Source organism: Drosophila albomicans, chromosome 2R (genome assembly GCF_009650485.2).
Source record: "Drosophila albomicans strain 15112-1751.03 chromosome 2R, ASM965048v2, whole genome shotgun sequence".
Lineage (NCBI taxonomy): Eukaryota > Metazoa > Arthropoda > Insecta > Diptera > Drosophilidae > Drosophila > Drosophila albomicans.
This window is the reverse complement of record NC_047631.2, coordinates 2,026,392-2,044,927: the sequence shown is the minus strand read 5'-3', so window position 1 is coordinate 2,044,927 and position 18,536 is coordinate 2,026,392. Positions and strand designations below refer to the sequence as shown.

The window sequence follows — 18,536 nt, the reverse complement described above, 5'->3', positions numbered from 1 at the left end:
TTGTGGAAGTTATTAAAGAAATACTTTTGTATGGGCAAAAACGCCTACTTACTAGAGGCCTTTGTTGCTTTGGCCGACAATCTGGTATATTGTACCGTCTATGGTATATTTTGAATGTGGTACTATATCGTTATAACAAATATACCGTTTTGTATAATTTTAGTATATTTATATTGTGGTATATTTTAAAAAATATCGCAATATTTTGCTTTTATTCAAAATGGGTAGCGGGTATCTCACAGTCGAGCACACTCGACTGTAACTTTCTTACTTGTTTTTTTTTTTAAGTGCAAAGAAATTTGAAACATTGGCAAATAGAATAATCATCTGATATTTATGTATACTCTTTTTCAAAATATTAGCCAAAATACGACCACTTTTCAGAATCATTGCCGCATGGTCATTGACCATTGGTCAATGGTGCTGCTTCATTAGCCTTTCCTCTTACACACTGTCGCTTAAGAAATAATGCGGCGAAAGGTTCTACTGAACGGAAATTTCTATGATGGAGCTCAGTCAGCATGCACACTTTAAATTGCCTCCTTCTGTCTGTGACATGTTGTAACACCATACAAAATCTTACGCAATCAATATCTATAGTCTGTGACGTGGCAAAATCCACCATAAAACTATAAACCCCATTCTAAATGAAGCTCACAACCTTAGTTCGATTTGAGTAGCGGATATTAAAGTTAATTGGAAAGTAATTCAGTGTTAACTCCAGGATTTCTTTAAGGTGGTTAATTTTGTATTAGTATTTTAGGCCTAGAGATTAGATATTCCAAAATCAGTCTAATTTCGACTTAATATTACCAAGGACTATTAAAATACATCTTTGCAATAGTGTGATAGCGATAATAACTGACAACTTGACCTTTAATAAGGTCGAAATCCTTCAATTCTGTAAATCTTTGTATCCAAACATATACTGCGATTTTTACTCAAGCAAGAGGCGTAGCCCATAGCGTGTGGAATAAAGTTCTGTTCGTAGACGCCAGTAAAAAGTTGAGAGTAGGGGCCACTGGCAAATACGGCAACATCATCTCCACCATGGGTCTCCGATTCGAGGGGCACGGCAGTTGGAAACTTGAAGTCTTTGTTTTTCATGTTGATCGATCGCAGGTTTTTTACGCTTTATGACACCGCTCTCTTTGAGGTAATTGCTGTTGTAACCAGGTCCATTGGCATAGCTAAGCGTCGCATAGGGTAAATCATCCGCAGCTAATTGGCCGTCGTTGATGCCAAAGATGTCGTTCTTGCGACTGGAATAGCCCGCCACTGACATGGTGTGAGAATGATCCGATGTGACTACGATCAAGGTATCATCTACGCTGCTGTGCTGGCGTGCCCAGCGCACGGACTTGTCAAACTCGGCCGTCTCATCGATGGCTCGGAGAGCCAACGTATCATGATGTCCGTGATCGATGCGTCCACCCTCGACAAAAAGGAAGTAACCACGCCCCGCACTCTGGCGTTCTAATATGCCTAGCGCCACCTGCACCATCTCCTCCAACGTTGGCTGCTGCTCGGCATCCGCATCCAGATGGTATGCCATATGATAGGGCGCAAACAGGCCAAGCACACGCGACGTCTGGTTCGACAGTTCCAATAGCTCGCGTCGTGTTTGCACATAGCGGGCACTGTTTGTATGTTGACGTTGCCACTCCTCGATGAGATTACGTCCATCAAGGCAGCTCCCTGGACCTCCGCTGACATCCCGTGCGCTTGCCGGTAAAAAGTTCTGGCGGCCGCCGCCAAGGATAACATTTAAATTTTTGCCCACATCTCCGAAAATTAATTGCGAAGCAATGTCTGGACAGATGGTGGGATCGGCATTGTCTCCTAAAACATCAGCATCGCTCTCCCAGTTGCGATTGGCAATGTGAGCATAGACGCCTGCTGGAGAAGCGTGTGTCACCGATGTCGTCGTTATTAATCCCGTTGCCATGCCCTGTCTTTGAGCCCAGTCAGCTATCGATGCAACATGATTGGCACTCTGCGCCTGCGCCTGGCAATCCTTCAACTGGACCGCAGCCGTCACACCGATCGTTCCATAGTTCGCCTTGACGCCACCCAGATAAGCGGTAGCAGTGCATGCTGAATCAGCGACTTGCATATTGGCACAATACGTCTTACTGAGTCCCACGTATGGGAATTGTTCAAATGCAAATTGTTTCTCCTCGCCCCCCAAATACACGCGTCCGGCTGTGATTGTCGGTATGGACATGCCGTCGCCCATGAAAAGCATTATGTTGTGGGCTAGTTGGGTATTTAGACGCATCTTGCTCTCCAGTTGTTGATCCAATGTCTGTTGGGCAAGTCCCCGCCAGTACTCAGCGTATTGTTCTTCCGCTTTCTGTGGATTAAAGGAGATCAGCGGCATGGAACGCTTTAAGCGGGTATAAACCGTGGCAAAATCCGGATGCATGCGTAGTTCCGAATCTCGTGTGGGCAGCACTGAGAAGATTCATAAGGTACAAGAGGGTACAGTTGTGTTAATTTGCTTAACTGAACTTATAAGTATGTACGTATTAGGCACTCTGACTTATTACTTACCGAATCCTTTAGTCAACGCTATAAGCCCGCTTATTACGAAAAATTGCAAGATCATTTCTCGTGCCTATGTTCTTCCTTCGTATCCGCTATCCACTGTACTAACTACGTACTGTACTGTGTACTGAGCACGTTCCGCTCTCGACTGATAACTAGCCGCACGAGACCTGCGGTATTTATAGTCGTGCCCGATTTTGAAACGTAAAGGGAATTCGCTGTATACTTCGTTGTATGATGCTTCCGCTAATCCCAGTAACGCTTATGCCAACACAAAATGTATGTATGATGCAAATGGACTCCGCTTATAGTGTCCGTCCGGTTATTGCGACGAAAACTCGATGGGTTGGTTGGTCCCCATACAAACTTACATGAAAGGGCCTCCGCTTAGTACCGTTAATACCGACGAAATTTTTCAGAATTCAATCGGATATTGCGACGAAAAAAACAAAAAATTGAAGTATCAAACGTCGCTGTTAGAAATGTATGCATTTATTAGTGATCAGCACTTTTTCTTGGGTGCCTAGCAGCGACACGAAGGTTCTTACATTCTCAGTACTCTCTGTTAGATTTAGATGTCGCCTAAGCTTATGCTAAGGAACATGCAGGTATACGATTTATTATGGAAAAACCATGCTATTGAATTAAATTTATACATTTTTTTTGTTTTGATTAAAAAATTGATTTCTTTTAACTTAAAAACCTATTACGAACATGGCAACCATAAAAAAAAAAACAAAAATTTGTTTTGCTTCTTTCGGTTAGTGCGTCTTCCGGGTATAACGACATAAAATCGACGGTCCCTTGAAGGTCGCTATAACCGTATACCACTTTATATGCAATTATACCGGTTAAACAACTTATATTTATTTCTCTACAATAAAACACGTACGAAAGCTATTGTCGAGTGTACTCAACTGTGGGATATCCGCTATATCAAGAATTAAATAGTACGATTTAATTTAATAGTACGATTTTTTCCCATTTGCGGAAATCCTCGTGAAACAATAAAAATAACTTAAAAAATATGTAGCTGCATCTCTCATCGGTTGATCAAGAATATAAATGTATACTTCTTGAAGTCTTTCATTTCCTGCCGGCAAAAACTTGTAAGACCCTTTCACCCTATGGATGGTGGGAAGAAAAACGAACAGTGAGTGTACTTATTGTAATGAATAATTTCCTAATTAATACTGAAAGTTTAAAAGCGATCGGATGAAAAGTTAGTAGTTGTTCAAGATGTGACATGACAATTCAATTGTATTTCAAAACATGCTATGGCAATGCGGGGAATTGTGGGAGAACATATCATCGAGTCCCAAAAATAAGTCTATATACTGCATTTGTTATTCAAATCAAATAAAAAGTTACGTCATCTCTTGCAAGTTCACAATTGCAAATCAAATTGATCGTGACGAAAGTTTCCAGAGAAATTACAAATTTCCAATTCAGGTTATTCAGTATTCTGGCAAATGCACTTGTTGCGTTTTTTTCACAATTTATATGCAATGAATTTATATTAAATCTGCTGGGCTTTTTGAATTATTCATAAAAGTGGTGCATAAGTAAATCAAAACCAAATTCAACCGAAAATCAACTTTGGGAAATTTTGGGTGTCACAGACCCGAGATGGAGGCGGTTTTGAAATCTCCATAGAGATTTTCTCTAGCTTAGTAATATTTAACCAGTTAAAATATATATTAAAATTTATACTGTACCTTAAAGCTCATTCAATTTCAAAACAATTGGGATCTGCAATTGTTCCTACAATTTGCCGTTCGGTGTTACCGAACAAAGTTTGTAATCAAATTTAAAAGAAAAATAAAGGAAGATAAAGTTGAGAGTTCTGTCTGCTTCAATAAAAGCAAAAGTTTTTTGCAACATACAATTCATTTTTTTTAATTAATTCTAGGAACGCAAGCAAATCGAAAAAATTGTAGCTATTGCATAGCCTTAAAATATTAGACTGCAATTGTTTTCCATTTTCGAGGGTCATGGTAAATATTTAAAACAAACAAAATCAAGGGTTTTAAAAAATAAAGGTCTACGTTTTATAGTTTATAGGACAGACGGGCATGGCTATATAAGCATAAAACCATTTGTAATCTTATAAAGCTTATATTGTTGATTTTGTTTAACAGCCAAGCTGATAAAGACCGTCGCTCTGTTCATTTTTAAAATCTAGATCTCAGAAATTATATTAGCTTCCCCAAATTGGAGTTGAGAGGAATTCTTTTGACTGGATACTTAAGTTAGTATTAAAGTAATGCAATGGTTGATGATGATTGAATTTATTTTAGCATTTTAAACCTACAGATTGAATATTCTAATAGTAAAATATCATCCTAATTCAAAGCATTAAATACTTAATATTACCAAAGACATTTGAAATCATTTGTTGTTTGACTTTTGTACACTCTTCAAGTGCCTTTGCTATCTTACCATTTAGCGTATGTTCATAATTTACGTAAGTACGATGATGATAATAACTGTTGACTTGGGCTTAAACAACGCAGCAGTTTATTTCCTGACTCAACGTTGTCGCCGGGAAATCCCTGAATCCAAACACATGTTGCGATTTTCACTCAAGCAAGAGGCGTAGCCCATAGCGTGTGGAATAAAGTTCTGTTCGTAGACGCCAGTAAAAAGTTGAGAGTAGGGGCCACTGGCAAATACGGCAACATCATCTCCACCATGGGTCTCCGATTCGAGGGGCACGGCAGTTGGAAACTTGAAGTCTTTGTTTTTCATGTTGATCGATCGCAGGTTTTTACGCTTTATGACACCGCCCTCTTTGAGGTAATTGCTGTTGTAACCAGGTCCATTGGCATAGCTAAGCGTCGCATAGGGTAAATCATCCGCAGCTAATTGGCCGTCGTTGATGCCAAAGATGTCGTTCTTGCGACTGGAATAGCCCGCCACTGACATGGTGTGAGAATGATCCGATGTGACTACGATCAAGGTATCATCTACGCTGCTGTGCTGGCGTGCCCAGCGCACGGACTTGTCAAACTCGGCCGTCTCATCGATGGCTCGGAGAGCCAACGTATCATGATGTCCGTGATCGATGCGTCCACCCTCGACAAAAAGGAAGTAACCACGCCCCGCACTCTGGCGTTCTAATATGCCTAGCGCCACCTGCACCATCTCCTCCAACGTTGGCTGCTGCTCGGCATCCGCATCCAGATGGTATGCCATATGATAGGGCGCAAACAGGCCAAGCACACGCGACGTCTGGTTCGACAGTTCCAATAGCTCGCGTCGTGTTTGCACATAGCGGGCACTGTTTGTATGTTGACGTTGCCACTCCTCGATGAGATTACGTCCATCAAGGCGGCTCCCTGGACCTCCGCTGACATCCCGTGCGCTTGCCGGTAAAAAGTTCTGGCGGCCGCCGCCAAGGATAACATTTAAATTTTTGCCCACATCTCCGAAAATTAATTGCGAAGCAATGTCTGGACAGATGGTGGGATCGGCATTGTCTCCTAAAACATCAGCATCGCTCTCCCAGTTGCGATTGGCAATGTGAGCATAGACGCCTGCTGGAGAAGCGTGTGTCACCGATGTCGTCGTTATTAATCCCGTTGCCATGCCCTGTCTTTGAGCCCAGTCAGCTATCGATGCAACATGATTGGCACTCTGCGCCTGCGCCTGGCAATCTTTCAACTGGACCGCAGCCGTCACACCGATCGTTCCATAGTTCGCCTTGACGCCACCCAGATAAGCGGTAGCAGTACATGCTGAATCAGCGACTTGCATATTGGCACAATACGTCTTACTGAGTCCCACGTATGGGAATTGTTCAAATGCAAATTGTTTCTCCTCGCCCCCCAAATACACGCGTCCGGCTGTGATTGTCGGTATGGACATGCCGTCGCCCATGAAAAGCATTATGTTGTGGGCTAGTTGGGTATTTAGACGCATCTTGCTCTCCAGTTGTTGATCCAATGTCTGTTGGGCAAGTCCCCGCCAGTACTCAGCGTATTGTTCTTCCGCTTTCTGTGGATTAAAGGAGATCAGCGGCATGGAACGCTTTAAGCGGGTATAAACCGTGGCAAAATCCGGATGCATGCGTAGTTCCGAATCTCGTGTGGGCAGCACTGAGAAGATTCATAAGGTACAAGAGGGTACAGTTGTGTTAATTTGCTTAACTGAACTTATAAGTATGTACGTATTAGGCACTCTGACTTATTACTTACCGAATCCTTTAGTCAACGCTATAAGCCCGCTTATTACGAAAAATTGCAAGATCATTTCTCGTGCCTATGTTCTTCCTTCGTATCCGCTATCCACTGTACTAACTACGTACTGTACTGTGTACTGAGCACGTTCCGCTCTCGACTGATAACTAGCCGCACGAGACCTGCGGTATTTATAGTCGTGTTCGATTTCATAACAGGCCATCGGCAGCTGATAAGCGAAAATCCGTAAAGGGGAATCGATGCTAACCTCGCCTTCGTCGCTTCTTTGTTTCGTCGTCGTACCTCGCCTAGCACGTGTTGCATGTATGCATGCATGTGCTCGGTTTTGATTTTGTTTTGTTTTTGTTTTGGCTTCGCTCGATGTGCTTCGCAAATACATGTTTTCTTCTGAGCGTTATCAATATCCGCAGCGAGCCTCTTTAACGTTCTTGATGCTGCTGTCTGCCTGTCGTAATTGCGGCTCATCCCCGACCCATACTCGTTGTTTTTATGATTCTTTTGCCTGTAGATCGGAGCTCATGAGCAATATTTTATGTTCACGTGATCGCATTGCCTTAGAAACATAATTATTGCTCTTAGCTGTAACTCATAAATTATTACCGTCATAAAAGCATATGCGAAGTAGGCCTAATAGTTTTATAATGACATAGTACCCGGAAGCAATCTTTGCGCATTTTCATTATATATATATATTTATTTAAAAGAAATAAGTACATTTAGTATGTATTGAATTTTCATATTTCATATATTTATTTTGAAAAAACCCCTTTGGTGTGTGAATGGCAAAATTGCCATTCATCACGAGTTGCTGTTTGTAGCGCAGGCGCTGGCATTCAAAATAAAAGCTCAATTGTTTGACAATCGCGATGACTCCCACATTTTGCTCTTAATCTCTCATGCGCGCGCTCTTTTTAAAATGCTCTCTTGCACAGCATCCGATGAGGCTTCTGACGATGCTGCGCCAAGAAATTTCTTGGTTAGAGAGCTTCTGGTCTGTCAATGCGCATTAGGCCAAAATAGTTGTTGGTTCGCATGCAAAACGTCAAAATCGCATAAGCTAAAACATTTTTATACCAACGGCGCGTTTTTAATTTTTTCTACACTTTAAGAATATATAGAGAAAAAGCAAAACAAAAAGACAAAAAACCAAAAAGCTAATACAACTTTTCGCCCAATATTTGTTGTTTTCTAAATCACAAATACCTATAGATATATATAAACATATATATTTGTATATGTATATAACTAAATCAACGCGTGTATATAACATACAAAATCTCAAAAATTTTCAAATAATAAAAAAAGGTAATCATTTATAAAAAGTGTGTGCAAATTAACTATGTCAAAAAATCTAATATTTTTAAATAAAAAAATACGTGTAACTTAATTTCTCATCACAATTTGCTTATGTACCTCGAAATGGTCTTCAAATAATTTGTCAAATTGTAAGGCGACAAATGTTCGCAGTTTTTTCCTTGGTTCTATTCGGATATTTGTGTGTATAACTGTATAAATGAGAAAGCATTGTGTGGACATACATATGTACATGTGTTTATTATATTATATACACACATATCGTTGTACATACATACAAGTATGTACAGAAAAGGACATTAGGCTGATGCGTGATGTAAAAGACTGATATGAAAAGCAACCAAACATATTTGCAGATAATAATACATAACAAATATAATGTGTTAGTGGACTTATTGAAATTATTTACATACATGCGTATGTACAAATAGTGTTTGTACTATTGCAGACTTGCATAGATACATATTATATATTGCACAATTGTAAGCACATTAAAGTAATGGTTATTAAAAGCAATTAGTTATTTTATGGCGATGATCAGCAAGTGTGAAGGCGTTTCTATTACAATTTTTAATTACAAATATAAACTAAGTGAGGAAGTTTCACAATTACATTTTGTTTTTATTCAATAATGTTCTAATAGAATTCCTTATTACTATAAAATCTATAAAAAGTTTGTTTTCGATACGATGGTTATCGAACATACGTAGACATACATACAAACAAATATGCATGTGTGAGTAAATATGTTTTAAGGACAATCTGACAAGTTTTAATTGGGTTAATTAACAGTTAAAAAGAATGTTATCATTTATAAGACAATAAGAGTTAGGTTTCTAGCAACAATAAGGTGAATAATAACCTCAAAACTTTACGATATAGTTAGACTTTATAGGAAACTCTTATTAGAGCATCAGAAACTGAGAGAACTTCAGCAATCACTTGCAAGTAGAAAATAGCAAAAAGGTACCCAAAACTATTCCAAACATACTAATTGTGGACATACCTACATAGTATAACTTGTCGCTTTGTCGTTTGACAAAAATTTTCAAATGTAGATGTTGGCCGTCCAGGCAAACAAACTTTTAACTTAGTAGCCCACAATCAGACGAGCACAACCATTGATGATTTTGTGAAGGAGTATTATATACATATATGTGTACATATTTGGTAGATATGTATATATTTTATAGATAGATGTGTATGTATGTGCATTACCACAATTTTTGATGACAATTGCACACTGTCTTAAATAACTGTTTGCATCCAATGAATCAAGAACTTTACAACGCTTCAATGTATTTATGGTAACTGATATATATAAATATATATTTTTTTAATAAAACTAATACAGATTTCTCAGTGTGAATAGTAATTTGTTGAACTTTAGTTCCTCATTAGTTAAAGTTAAAGCGAGTTTTCACTATTTGTGCACAATGAATGTGCTGTCAGGTTGTCAGCATTTACCGGATGTATGTTCACGACCAAAAAGGATGAACGTTAACGAAGCTGCACGACACGAACCAAGGAAGCGACAGTACCAACGAATGAGTTCGGCTCACAAACGAACGGTTTAGCTTCAGCTTCAAAGCTACGATGTTTTGGCGAGAGTTAACTTTACTGTATCATTGGGTGCGTTGTTTGAATGAGTGCTCGTTGAATGTGTGAGTAATTGGAGACTTACTTCTCTTAAAGGAGAAAGCGGGGGAGGCATGTTGTTTTCCACTGGAGATTGAAGGGATAGTGAATGGTTTGGGATAGAGAACAAACAATAAGAAGCAAAGCACACGATGCTACCCTGGCTATCAGCGGGCTGGCGCAATTCACAGTTTTATGATATGAAATGGCGCCAGTTGTAGATTTATCGATGTGTTGGAGCATGAAATTATGAAAACATTTCAGTTTGTTTTTCTTCATATGCGAGTACATATGTATGTACATATGTTCACATGTATTTTCAATAGGATCATTTATACATACTTCGTAAAGAGTACATATGTATCTTACTATGTATGTGCATATGTATACATGTTTATGATTGTGTTTATTTTCTTCAACTTACGTACATACATTTGCTGTTGTTGCCCTCTTTGTTTTATGCTTTTGTGGCCGAGCTCAGTGACTGATGCTTCGTTTGTTGCAGTTTCCTAATGACCTTATCGCAATAGTACTGAGTCTGTTGGGGCTGGGCTTGGGACAAAGACCGAAGCACTGCAAACCACTCCAAAACTACGGCATCGTTTAACCTTCACCCAATTTTTCGGTACTTAAACAGTAATAAACCTCTTCTCTTGTTTTCCCTATTTACATTTTTCATCCAACCATATTCGCGCCAAGAGTTTAACGTTGTGAAACAAAGTGAAGCATATTGGCGACAGAAGTTATTGAGTACTTGCAGCTGGTGGGCTCTTTAATTTAAAGGACGGCCTTACACTTACACCTAATCGCAGTCATACGCCTTCGTATGTATGCACATAGTTATGTATGTATAAATATATACAAAAAGTATGAGGCGTAGTTATGCATAGAGTGCTCGAATGCATTGGATATATGTATGCACATACATATTTCTGGTAATATAATTTTGTGCGCAGGATCTCGATAGTCGAGGGAGAATCCCTGGATAACATCATGGTAACGAGCACTTGCAACTATCTATATCTACGAGTGTGTGTGTGCGTGTGTGCGTCCAACAATTGCATCTGTACAAACAGGTTGCTGTTGCTCCTTGGGGTACAGTTGTGTTGTGGCATAACTCTTCTGGTTGACCATAACTTGAAGTGAAATCAAATTCGATTTAAAATGAGTGAGACAAAAGTTAAATTACATAGCTCTGAACTATAAATGGTTTAATAACTAGCGAACTAAGTTTTTAAGTGGAAAATCGTGAAGTGGACACAAATAAAAACCGGATCTTTATGTATGTATATCAACGCATTTCGATTTTATATGTCGAATATGTCTTACTCCATTTATTAGTACTTCTAATAATTTTATTTATATTGAGGTAGCGAACTATGTTTTATTTATTAACTATGAGTTGGGAAATGGAGGGGGAATGGAGATTTGAGAGGGTTAAGGTGCGAATTTTTATTTATAAACTATTTATTGCACGATCGATACAGCAAAGAACTTTAATTAATGACAATTACATACATATATTAAAAACACATTTTTTTGATTTCTTCTTCCGGTCAAGTTATAAACCTTCATATAAACTGAATTGGATGATGAACTCTCCTCTTCTTGCCACATCTTGAAAGCATACACAATACAAACAAATTCTTGAGTATTAAAACAAACAGCAGAAGCAACAAATTTAAAGTGAAATCTGTTCAACAGCTGTACATGGAAATGAGAAGCCAAAAGCAGAGGTCGAGTTTTAATTTGTATGTACATAGCTTGACCGTTTGCAAATTATTGAACCTATAAAAGTTTTTAATTAAAATTCAAATGAGACAATTTAAACTCGCTGCTCATATTATCTCAAAACAAAATACGATTGCTTTTACAGTATTAGTGTTTGTTAGGTACAGTAGGTTCGGAGCAGGAGCAAAGCTGGAGACAGAGACAGAGGGGCAGTAACAGACACTAGCATGAAGTGCGTACGGTGTGCGTGTTAAATTTTAATTGATTTTTCCCAACATATGTATGTATGTATGTATGTATGTATTTAGGAGTTGCACACAGACGCAGAACGATTATGAATATATGCAAGTATGTATGTCTTGTGTACATTTCAAATGCTTGCGTAGAAGTGTATGTACATACATTCATATGTCCGCATGTATTCACTTGATAATGCGAAGTAAAAAACATAAAGTTAAGTGTGGAGCAGCAGCAACATCAGCATCCAATACACTAGCAAACGAAAACACACACAAAATACAAGCACAACCACACACATACACATTGGTGATACATGGAGTGCGTTAAAGTGAAATGGCAGACAGTCAGGCGTGCGAATAAACAAATACACACACACACGCACACACAAGCACGCACGAGTATGCGACGAAGCAAGCGCACGACGACCGAGAATCAAAGCTCGGAATTGAAACTCGGGTTGTGTACATTAATGAGCAAGCTTCTGTGTGGTAGGGCGGCCAGAAGGGGGGTTTTACTGAGAGGACAATTCAAGGAGCCAGTGAAAAACATTTTATAACGTTTCAGTTGTTGTTTGCCTTAATGTTATTGTTGTTGTTGTTGGTGTCTGTAGGTTGTTATAGTTGGTTGTTGTCGGAATCGCTGTGATTGTTGTTGATAACGGTTTTGTATAGCCTGCTGTGTTGAGTGTCTGTATCTGGGTAGCCGTGTGTGTACGTATGTATGTATCTGTACCTGTATGTATACATACATTTTGTAGTCTGTCCTGAATCTGTATCTGTTTTTGTATCTGTATTTGTGTGCTGTTTTGTGTAGCCTAGCATTTATCGATTTGTTTTGACTTTTACATATATACAAGCGTATTATTTAATATAAAAACAACGATAACAAGAGAAGGCGAAATTGGAAATGGTCGAGAATGAGGGAACTAAGGGTGGAGGGTGTGTTTGTGTGTGTGTTTCTGAGGCATCCTAGAGGGTATCCAAACTAAATATGAGAAACTTTAGGTTACTTTTTGGGACAACAACAACTATTTTGGCGCAATATGCGGCAAAATTAGCAACGACCCAAAGTTCAATTGAGTATAACGCATTAAGTAATTTCCCCAGCAATAATATTGCTTAAGCTTCTAAGCAAAATGCTTTCAGCTAGCACTTTATCTTAAATTTCATTTTTCTTTCGATTGTGCTTGCAGTTATTTTTTTGTAGATCGGTTTTACCAATAAGTAAATATGTATTTTAAATTTGTGTAATGAAGAACTGCCTGAGAATTTGGTTAGAGATGTATATAGTACAAATTCATAAGCTATTTAATGAAGCAAAGCAATTACATAAGCACAAAATTTAATTAAAGATAAATTCGAACTTACATATATGTAGTAGTACATTCAAAATATTCCGTAGAGTACTAACCATACCAGTTAGATAGCAAAAGCTGCTAAGATGATATTGCAATAGGCGTTTCTTGTAATACAAACGTATTTCTTCAATACCCTCTACAGTTTTTGTCTGATTGCAAAATTTCAGGAATCTTAAGGACTGGAGTTATTATTTTAAGTACCAAAAATTTCTCTAGTTCTAAAATTACGCTTGCTCTTCGATTTTTTTCGACTGGCAGGGTCGAAAGTAAGCGTGGCAAAAATCTAAACAAACTAAGTGCTGCAAACAAAAATTAAGCTTTATCTCTAGTTTGTGAGATCTAAGTTTACATACGGAAAAACAGACTATATCACTTCGGCTGTTGACGCTGATCAAGAATATATAATTTATGGGGCGGAGATGCCTTCTTCTTTCTGCCTGTTATATACAGGTAAAGGGTATAAAATGTCTCGAAAGAAAGCTTTCATGGGTACTTCACTTCACTGTACTTTATAATGATTAAATACATTCGAACTATTCAGAATATGTGTAACAAAAAATTTTGAAATTCTTTATGTTTAGAGATATTTTCTTCTTTACTTCATAAAGCAAACAGAGTGTTTGGTGTGAATATTTTAAAAATAAAACTTTTTTTCTATTTCTACAGGTTGATGTTAAATACCTGTAATCCAAAATGCATGTCAAGCCGTCCTCTATACAAAGAAAATATTATAAAATATGTAACTAACTCTAAAAGGAAAACTTCTTTAATAATAATACACATTACATTAAATGCCTCTCGCTAAACGAGTGGAAATTTGGAAAATGATCGCTCTGTCGTTGGCTCACCTTCTGCTCGCGCGTGTCAAATAAAGCATAGGGGAAAAATAAAAGAAAATATAAAAATAATATATGAAAAGCAAGCGATAAACCACACACAAACCGAACGAAGAAAAATTAAATAAAAAAAAAAACTATAATAGAAAAGTTGAAAAGTATTAACGCGAATTATAATAACATCATCAGCGACAGCAACAACAGCAGCAACAACAGCAGCAGCAGGAACAGCAACTGCCGCTACAAAGACAACAATAACTAATGCATAGGCGAGAACAGTAAAAGCAAAGTGGACGCCGGATATAGAAATGCTCATCCCATAGTTAATATGTGCGTATACATATACATATACTTACACATATGTACTACACACAATCGTATGCACAGATGTGTGGCATACAGAGCCGTGGATTAGACAGGCGTTGCCGCCTTTTGCCGTTGCCAACGACAATCAACATCAACATCAACATAAACATCTAGAGAATTCGTCATACGCACTGTGGGACACGACACAAACAAATGCATTACTTGATTAAGAGGTAAGCTTAAAATTCAATTGAATCGCAGCTAACTCTTAGTTATTTACTTTTTATTTGGGGAGGATTTTATGTTGCTCCTACACGAGGAAGTCCAAGTGTGAATATTAGTATTCTATGTTACTGTATGCACAACTATCATATTTATCGAATGAAATTAACGATAACTATTGTGCCATTATGCCTTTTTTCATCGGCATTGTTCTCAAGAATCTGGCGTGTGTTGAACGACATACTAATACAACTACACAAATGTTTGAGAATGGTATAAGTATGTAGATTGTAAACATGTGGATGGCATAGACAAAAATAAAAACAGAACGTTTAATGATGTGCTGACAAAGACAACATACACTCAATCACATCAACTCACTTGATCATAAATATGTTATGATGGCTATTATACTCAAATCGCAATAACTATAATATTGCAGTGGCTGAGCATGAAGATATACATACATATCTATCAATAACGAAATGCAGTTTAGTAAAGACTGAAATCTAAAATTAATTGAAATATTAAACAAAATGTTGGTAGATACGGCACAACAATTCATAGATTAGAATAGACAATAACAAACCAAACTTGCATTTGTATTTTTGAGAATTTGTCAAATTTATGACTAAGCCAATGCCAAACAGACAGTTGACGTCACTGAAAAGATGGAATTTCTAAATGAACATTTATTTCATGTGTGCTGTTCGTGCTGAGGTCTTTGCAATAGTATTACGTATGAGGTAACAATTTTTTTTCAAACCTCAAACGAACAGGGTGTTGTGAAGATCGGGGAGACGGTTAAAAGAAAAATAAAGTATTTTATGAAATGTTCATTCTATATATATGACATATAGGTCTTGTTGTTTTGATCTATTGCTGATAAAGTGAAAGTCAAGTTATGTTAGAAAAGCAATTATTCATTTTCACGAGTTTAGAAAAGAAACAAATGCAAATATTTGTATTTTTTATGGGATTATTTCATGCAAGAATACTCACAGCTTAATATGAAAAGTGTTTTCTTTCACGATTTAATTACTATCAATACCTGTCCAACATAAAAAGAATCTTAAATGATTGCAAATTAATTATTATTATTTATTTATTGTAGTTTTCTTACTTATTTCCCTCCTGTTTTATTTTTTCCGCATTGTCACAGAGTCTGACGTCTCGATGGGAATAGAGACCCCGTCGCTAGTCTGTCAGCGGCGGCTGCTTGAAAAAACTATTAATTTGTCCGAGCTACGCAAAATATATTTATTTCGAACAAATACACGTGTGGCAAGCAGAGAGCTGTAAAGTTCTTTTTAACAAATTTATATGGTTTACAGTCACTAAAAATGACAATCTTTCAATATAAAGAATCCCTAGGCTTTATTATTATAGAACTGTAACGATTAAAGACAAAGATCTAAGGGCTTAGATAAGACTGTTATTTGTGCAAAGTTATAATACTTTTGTACCGATTTGTTAGCGGATATGCAAGTCAATTGATTAGCTGTGAAGTTTAAAGGCAAAAGTAAACCAGGAAAGACTACATAAGAGTAAGCACTATCTATTTCGTCCTTATTTAGAGTAACAATCTTAGTCCTTTTGGAAGTTTAAAGCGGGTAGACAATTGACTCTATAGAGTATTATGAATGTGCCAGCAAATTACAATGGTGTCGCTTTATGATTAATTAAAATTGCATTTAAATTGTATCTTCATGTCCGAACTGCATTCTTAGCTCACAGTCTGACCGACTTGCAGGCTTGCCATGTGCCATGTGCCATATGCCATACGCCCTAACATGCGAAGCCACTGGCGATAATACATAATTGGAAGACGTCTGGCGACCGGCAGGCAACTAGTACAGACAACAACAGGTGGTCGGTAGTCACCTCTCTATATAGCTATATAGTGGCAGACAGAGATAGGGAGCTGATCAGAGCAGGTTGCCCTTCCTTGAGCTCCCCGTTGCTGCGTTTGCTGGCGATGAACGGAGCATGTCCATTAGCTGATTTAATGAAATCGTAAATCAAATGAACGGATTGCTAAAAATATACGCGCGCGTATTTTATGATTTTTGAAGTGGAACTTATGCCTGTACAATAACACACAAAAGAATAAAAAAAAAGAAGAAAAAAAAAAAAAAAAAAACGAACGGCACCGCAACGCCGAACAATAGATGACTCGTGGATGATTGTGCCAAAACTATAGTACTATATGAGACTGCTGGCATGCTTGTATCACACATGTGTTCTTGTATGTCCCTGTATTTCTTTGAATCAGTCTAGAGGTATATCAGAATGCCTACAAATATTTGCATCTAACATACATATACATATAAATATACATATACATATATGTTATGTATGAGGCACTATGTAGACTGTAGACTGTAGACTCGTGTGTGTTCGCTTCTAATGATGAGCACATGTAATGTCTTGTATTGCAAAACTTGGCGTTTCATTTCTTCAATTCTTGCAGTGAATAGTGCATACTTTTGCATACAATTTTTGGTCGATTTTGGTTGATTTTATTCTTCCTCTTAATGTTGTGTCGCGTTTGCTTTGCTTTTCGTTTATTTTTATAATTATGTGGCTGCAGGAAATGTATGTAACAGGCAGAAGAAGGCATTCCGGATCTCTTAGAGTATATGTAACTTTTTTTCCGACACTTGTTATTTTTGCACTCCGATTAAGTTTGTTTCACTTTTTGCGCCACACCCACTTCAGCCCCCACAAATCTAAATATATCGAATAATAAGCGTACTTTTGAAGCTGCAGTCGAATTTCGAATTTATGATTCTTGCAAATTTGAATGCGATCAGATACAAAAATTTTAGAATACTGTTCTATTGAAAATGGAAAGCGGGTATCTCACAGTCGAGCACACTCGACTAGTGGTTTCTTATTTGTTTCATTTTCATTTTTGTTTTTGATTTTCGGTTTTGGCAAAAGTGCCTTCATTGTCGTTATCGTCTGTGACTTACACGACGTATCTTGGCCAAGATTTTGCTTGGCTGCTTTGCCCTCCCGTCGTTACAATTTTAGGCGTCTCTGTCTGGCACTATCGTGGGCATTGGGCGCATCATTCTGCATCTTTATTTAATTAAAGTGTGCTTTATGTGCTCCATTGTGGTTGTACAAGTACACGAGTATGACAACGTCAACGGAGGCGTCTTCTCTCGGCAGCCGTGATTTATGCTAGTCGTTATGCCTTCCGTCATTAACATTCCCATCCTCATCCTCAATCTGATGATGATCATCGCGATCGCGATCGCGATCGCCATCCCCATCCCCATCCTCATCATAGGCAATGATGTCAACCCTAAGCAGCTTTCTTCTGGTGCGTTCAAGTAGCATTCTATTTACGATATTAGAGATGATCAAGTTTTACCTTCATCGTCTCTCATTGTTATTTATTGTGTGCATTAGTCAACTTTTCTATAGCTTTTCTATTGTTGTGACTAATTTTATTTTTTTTCTATTTTGGCGAGCATTTCAAATTTTAAATTTAATTTGACTTTATTGTCAACAGGTTTGTACCGTCTCATGCGCTCAAAATCCTAAAAAAAAACATAAATGTTCACTTACTGTGCCAGAAACTTAACTTTTACATATAGAAACATGTGCAAGATACCATAGCACGTTGTTGCACTTTCCTTAACAGCGAGCTAGAAATTCCTCACACGCTGTATTACAAGTATGCACAGAATAGCTTTATGTTGTGTACATATTGTTTACATTTTAAAATTGTAATGCGCCATATTATTTTTCTATCTACGTACATGGATGTAGGTATATTTGATCAGTGTCAATTGTCTATATAAATCAACGGCGAAGCTTTTGAATATTGAGTGCAGTTCGAAAAATACACTTCTAATAATTGCGATGATTACGTGCGGATTAGAATGGCTGAACCAAAAATCAATGTTTTCTCGGAAGTTGGCAAGGATAAAGAGTTTAAATTTCACCTGATGAGACTAAAGAATAATATTAGGACAAACAAGTAAGAAAGCCACAGACGAGTGTATTCGACTGTGAGATACCCGCTACTCTTTTTGAATAAAGCAAAGCAGTGTGGTATTATTCTTATATACCAAATTCGTAAGTTGCAAAAATATTAAAATATGGCGTAGACTGTATTTGGTA

The 18,536-nt window shown here is 37.7% G+C and overlaps 2 protein-coding genes and 1 pseudogene across 11 annotated transcripts in view; 1 reads left to right on the top strand and 2 right to left on the bottom strand.

The window, feature by feature from the left end:
- Positions 1-214: 214 nt before the first annotated feature.
- LOC117574298 (alkaline phosphatase-like) lies at positions 215-2,915 on the bottom strand (annotated as a pseudogene).
- Positions 2,916-4,814: 1,899 nt separating this feature from the next.
- LOC117574299 (alkaline phosphatase) lies at positions 4,815-6,931 on the bottom strand. The gene is made up of 2 exons (XM_034258104.2): positions 6,750-6,931; positions 4,815-6,650 (listed from the first exon to the last, which is right to left on the bottom strand). The coding sequence occupies exons 1-2, from the start codon at positions 6,802-6,804 to the stop codon at positions 5,083-5,085; spliced, it is 1,623 nt and encodes a 540-aa protein (XP_034113995.1). The 5' UTR covers positions 6,805-6,931; the 3' UTR covers positions 4,815-5,082.
- An 840-nt stretch (positions 6,932-7,771) lies between these two features.
- LOC117574288 (serine-rich adhesin for platelets) overlaps positions 7,772-18,536 on the top strand; it is a 36,528-nt gene continuing 25,763 nt past the window's right edge. For all 10 annotated transcript variants that reach the window (XM_034258044.2, XM_034258042.2, XM_052008168.1 and 7 more), the window contains exons 1-2: positions 7,772-8,057; positions 13,699-14,407. The gene's annotated coding sequence lies outside the window, so the exon portion shown is untranslated. The remainder of the gene's footprint in view (positions 8,058-13,698; positions 14,408-18,536) is intronic.